Source organism: Nelumbo nucifera, chromosome 4, assembly GCF_055504915.1.
Source record: "Nelumbo nucifera cultivar China Antique chromosome 4, China Antique-T2T, whole genome shotgun sequence".
Lineage (NCBI taxonomy): Eukaryota > Viridiplantae > Streptophyta > Magnoliopsida > Proteales > Nelumbonaceae > Nelumbo > Nelumbo nucifera.
The window spans coordinates 12,862,034-12,868,033 of NC_142652.1; the positions used below are offsets into that span (position 1 = coordinate 12,862,034).

At 37.8% G+C, this 6,000-nt stretch overlaps 1 protein-coding gene across 2 annotated transcripts; it reads left to right on the plus strand.

The window, feature by feature from the left end:
* The first annotated feature begins 1,391 nt into the window (after positions 1-1,391).
* On the plus strand, positions 1,392-3,438 carry LOC104607932 (uncharacterized). 2 transcript variants are annotated; one of them, XM_010273721.3, is made up of 3 exons: positions 1,392-1,981; positions 2,142-2,296; positions 2,502-3,438. In XM_010273721.3, the coding sequence occupies exons 1-3, from the start codon at positions 1,720-1,722 to the stop codon at positions 2,628-2,630; spliced, it is 546 nt and encodes a 181-aa protein (XP_010272023.1). In that variant the 5' UTR covers positions 1,392-1,719; the 3' UTR covers positions 2,631-3,438. The 2 variants fall into 2 exon arrangements, with proteins under 2 accessions (XP_010272023.1, XP_088758604.1); XM_088902478.1 differs by having other exon boundaries at positions 1,477-1,981; positions 2,442-3,438.
* The last annotated feature ends 2,562 nt before the right edge of the window (positions 3,439-6,000 follow it).

The window sequence follows — 6,000 nt, forward strand, 5'->3', positions numbered from 1 at the left end:
GAATTTGTGGTGCTATTTTATAATTGAGCTCCTTACCTGTTAATTGCTTTCTACAGCGTGTTGTGACATTTTAAAAGATTAAAAAAAAAAAGGAGGAATCAATTCAAGACCACGTTCATTACTTGCCAATGAGCAATCGTCGGATCCGATAAATATATATAAGCTAGCTAGTGGTGAGATGCCCATCACTAGACCAGTTGATTGGTGTTCACGAGCTGTCCACAAACCCAACAACCTTGTGAGTTGTGATATTGTCAAGTCTATACTCCTCCATACACAAATGGAATGGTCCCCCTCAATAATACATACATACTTCTACCTGATGTGCTGCCGCTTTTATCTTATTCTTCCAATCTATATCTGTAGTGAAAAAAGAAAAATGGTTTTGAACCAGGATTGTCTGACTGTTTGGTTTGGGAATTTTTTAGAAAATCAGTTTTATTTTACTCTTAATTCATTTTTTGACAAAAAAACTATTGATTTGATTAGTGATTCTTGATTTGGGCAATTGAACCGTTGATTCGTTTGACTTGAACAATAATTTTTGGTCATTTTTTATTTTAATATTTTTTTTAAAATTTTTAAAATTTAAATGAACCATTCATTAGCTGACCCAGAAACTAATGGCGAAAGTAATTCTGATTGGAGGCCGATTTTTAAAACATTGCTTTAAATTAAGCCCTTATGTTGCGGCGGGGGCCAACGGTGCCATCTACCACCAACCCAAGGGTTCAAGTAAAAATCGGAATTCAGGATTTGATCTGATCTTGGATAAATCGCAGTATCATACATACATTCTCAATACCCGAAAAAAAAAATGCAATTTATTAGATGGTCAAGACGATTCAATCATAGGTGGCTTGTTTTCTGGTTATTTAAAATTGGGAAACCCCTTGAAGAACACCAGTCGACTGTGGACGACCCAGATTAATGGAATTCATATCAAATACATGAAAGTACAAGAAGGCCATCAGTTTATTAATATATCATATTTGCCACAAATAACATAAGGAGAATAAAATCTTCAGCAATGCAGCTTTACAATACAAGCCTTTTATTATTACATTTTTTTTTTTCTTTTTAATGGCCAGCCACATTACACGCATGGCACACAGAGTCGAATTAGTGTGGACGGACTGTCGGGTCACGGGTGGAAGCTCCTCACACCGAGACTCATGGAATCTCACGCTACGGGTGGCAACGAGGAAAGTCTCCGAATCTCTCGCTGGGCCTGGGCCACGGCCACGGCCACGGCCACGTCAACAATAGCCCAAAGATGTGCTGAAACGTGGGAATGAGAACAGGGATGGAGCAACGGTGATGCCTCCTCATTGGTGATTGTGCAATTTTATGTATATATCATAGATGGTGGCCGTAACTTAATGCAAGGGTGATGGGTCTATTCTCAAAATTAAAACTTACTGCGACTGACTATAAGTAGACCGACCAAAGTTGGGTAACTTTGGAAGTTGGAAGCCCGGTGCCTGTGCCTGCCTGCAACTCAGAGCCAAACGACACCTAATCGGATGATGCGGTGGATGCTGACCCAGTGACCCCCCCTAGTCCCTACTCCTAAATAAAGAACACTGTTGCTCTCTCTCCCTCCTTCCTTTTTTCCACTCTCAGCCTTACCCTCCCCGCCTATCTTCTTTCTTCCTCCTCTTCTTCTTATTCTTCTGTTCGAGTTTGTGTGTTTGGAAGGTTTAGAGATAGAGGGAGATGGGGAATTGCCAGGCCATAGATGCAGCAACATTGGTTATACAGCATCCTGGTGGGAGAGTAGAGAGATTGTATTGGCCGGTGACCGCCAGTGAGGTCATGAGAATGAACCCGGGTCACTACGTTGCTCTCATAGTCACACTGTGTCTCCCGGAGAAGGAGGAGAAGCGTGACGACGCCGTCCGTATTACGCGTGTTAAAGTACTCCGCCCTACTGATACTCTTGTTCTTGGTCAAGCCTATAGACTCATCACCTCTGAAGGTTTCTGCTTCCCCCCACCCCCACCGTCTCTCTCTCTCTCTCTCTCTTTCTCTCTATATTTTCTCATTCCATCGTTCTTATTAATCGTATGGCCTGTGAACAGTTAACTTTTCTTGAAGATTAATTTGTTTATTCTTTTTTTTTTTTGTGGGGGGTGCAGAGGTTATGAAAGGGCTCTGGGCTAAAAGGTATGCAAACATGAAGAAGAGCCAGACGGAATCCGTCCAAAGGCAACCAAGAACGACAAACTCAAACTTGCACGGATTAGGATCTGAAATAAGAGAAAGGAAGAGCGATTTACAGAATAGTAGTCAGGTGATTATCATTCAGCCACCCCCCTTTTCAAGATTTAGCCTGTGTGTTGGACGCATTTATATATGTAGTAATTCATACATCACACTCATTTCTATAGAAATCATTTCCCTGTTTCCGATGGACTATCCGCTAAAACAAATTTCAGATGAAGGTGTTCAGTCCTGCCCATGAGTACTCATTATACAATCATGCTAAAACATTTCAGGCAGCCAGACATGAAAGACACCGACCAAGAACAGGGACAGCATCTACGCCATCCACTTCCACTTCTGCAAGTGCAAAGTCAAGACCATGGAGGCCCTCCTTACAGAGCATAGCCGAAGCCGGTAGCTGATGATGCTTTCAGTCCATTACAATAGTCGGAACAACCAGAAAACGGATTAAAATAGGCTTCTCAACCAGATATAAATGCATCCAGAACGGACTTCTCAAACATGGGAAAAAATAATTAGTATTTATGTCTTTAAAGGTGGGAGTGCCGTGTGTTTGCTGGGTGATCCCAAAACTACCCTCAAGCACAGATCCCAGTTTTTCACTGTATCAGAGTAATACAGCTACAGCCCTTGTATAGCCAAGCCAAGAAAAGAGCCGATGCATTCCAACTTTGATGTATTCACTATGTTTTTGGAAGGAAATTAGATCTGCATGTATGAAACTTATCTGAATCGGAAATATAATCATGGGTGCACAGAAGTTCAAGAGTTCCCAGCAATTATCAACGTTTGAGCCTGGAGAAGAGCTGCATAAAGGTGCCCCTGGCAGCTTCTTCTCCTGGAGTGCACTTAACTATCAACGTTCGAGCCTAGAGAATTAATCAATATCTGCATCTCAAACCCACACCCAGATAGTTGGTGGCAGAGACTCTTTTTGACATGCTTAATCTAATATACGATCCTGTAGAAAAGGTTTGAAGTTTTGAGTATCAATTGTTGTAACCTTGTATGTGCAAAATCCAAGAGCTTGGAAGTGTTTGTCCAAGCAAAGCAACAGAAGTGAAAGCCAGTGATGGATCAACAGTGTTAGTTACTATGAAGTCAATCGTTTTTCTTCTTTTTTTTTTTTTTCAATGTGCAAATCTTTCAACAGTATTCTGGTAGAAGAAAAAGGAAAGAAATAACAAAATTTTGAGTCTTTCGGAAGAAGAATTAGTGAAGTGAATTCTTGGCAGAAAAGGTAGGATATGATTTTTAGTGGAGGTTGGTTGATTGTTTGTTTGTCACAACTCACAAGTATCTCTGTTTGGCTGTTTGTAAAATTGGGCCTTTACATTCAGCATGATATAAGCAATTCCTCGCTGCATAGCTAGCTAGCATCATCTCCTCTAGCTTGGTTAGGATTTGTGAGCTAGTGTGCATGCAGACTGACCTGCACTGAACAGTGGTACATAGACACATCTGTATCAGAAGCACAATGATCTAATTCAAGTGGCCGACTGGAATGTTCTAGTCAATCTATTTAAACCATTCAAAAGATTTAAAAAATATTGGGCTCCTAGATATGTGAGAATGCCTAGTTGTCCAAGTATGACTTTTAAGTGCCATTTGTGTAGACTATACAATTAACATCTGAAAATTTTTGTTTCTCTAGTTATTTCTCTCAATTAATTGACCTCTAACCACCCAATGTTTTACTCAACTCAAACGGGTAAGAAGAATAGCAGATTTGACATTCTACAATTAACATCTGAAAATTTTTTCTTTAACTCAAGTCATCTTTCTGGGTACTGCACTATTTGACATTCTACGGTTTCAGTTTTTTTTCTCTGCACTTCCTTCACTTCACTTCAATATAATTGCTTTAGAAGGACAAATAATCACACAGTGATAAGGTCAGGCGCAATTTGGACTTCCAAGTATTACGAACCACAGCTCTGCACTCAGTCGAAAATTCCAAAATTTCTGATTAGTACCTGCATTTTGGGACTAGTGTCATTTTGGTCCTCGGAACTTTAAATTGTGATAATTCATTATCCAAACTTTTAAAATATGTTAATCCAGTATTTGCCGTTAAGTGGCATTTGAAAAAGACATAAATACCCTTCAAGTGTCATCTAATTTTTTTTTATAAATCATCTAAACGTTGACAAAAAATTAACGGTCTAAAATCCTTGCCTCTTCTATTCAAGAAAGTTGAGGTCATATGTCAATGGACATTCTGCTCACCCCAACTTTTTTAAATAGAAGAGGTAATGATTTGGGATTATTAATTTTTTTGTCAATGTTTGAATGGTTGATAAATAAAATTAGATAACATTCAAGGACAATTATCTCTTTTTCAAATGTCACTTAATAGCTGGTTAATAACTAGTTAACGGTATGTATTAAATTGACACATTTTAAAAATTTGAATACTAAATTATCACATTTTAAAATTCAAAGACCAAAGTAACACTAGTAAAAAAATACAGAGTACTAATGGAGAATTTTCCCTATAATTAATTACAAACTCCTTTATTTACACTTTCAATGGGCTGGGCTGGAACAAGGTTTAGTGAGCGACCCACTTCATGAATCTAAACTTTAATTAGATTTTTTTTTTTTTACCAAAAGTGTAGAATCAAGAAGTGGGTGGCTCAATATGTGAAAAGCGAGGTGGAGTGAATGGATTATAAGTTTGACAAAATCTGGACCTCTAACTAAATGCCAGTATGCCACTTGACGTACATGCTTGATTGAATATTACCAAATGAACGGTCAGTTGAAGGGTCTGAACTGGAGTTGTGACGTGTGATGGTGGACATTGGATAACCACCTACTAATCACTCTAGGGTTGACTCAGGACATCCAATCCAACCCTCCATCCAATAATGTATATAAATGGATTGGACTCTCATGTCACACCGACTAATTTGACGTACGTCCACTTTGAATTTCAAACGTCAATCGGCGCTACGCTTACCTTTATGCTGGTCAGAGACCCGTCCCGTCCATAGTCTGACAATTTGTTGATTTTCTCCATGTAATCAATCATGTTTGATGAAATTTCCCAAAGAACAATGTACCAGTATATATCATTTATGTCCCACTCCCACTACACCACGTTGAATTGAACCATTCACCCACACCACACCCAGTTGCATCCAATTCTTTCAATGCGTGTTCGGCGAGAAATTCTAAAACCTCCTCTCCTCCCAAAACCTTAATAACCCCCTAATATCTGCAGTGGTGGTTTGGGTAATCCGAATTCTTTTTTCTTGATAAAACCTCCTCCCCCAATATAACAAAATGCAAAATTTTTCCTGATCGTACGCTTTCAGTGTTTGTGGTGTGTGAATCGGTCCAGAGGCACTACCCAATTTTTTATTATATTAGTGGGACCCGTGCTTTATTGAGTGAAGGTGAAATAATGGAAATATATAAAAGTAAATACATTTTTTCTATTTTTCATTGTAACACTATGAATTAATATCATTATAGGCAAGGATTATAATATTTAATTTATTTAAAAAAAAATAAATGTTTTTTAAATACAATATGAACTAATTACATTTACTTCTTGAATATTATTGATAATTAATACATATTTTCAAAAAGTAATTTTAATGGTTATATTTTTTAATTTTTCGTAATTTATCATATTTATTGGAAATCATGTTAATCTATTTTTGGTAATTATGACAAAATTATTGGTACTTTATTTTTGGTTATCTTCTTGGCTAATTTCTATTCATTAAATGTAATTTTCTGCAATTTATAACTTAAATT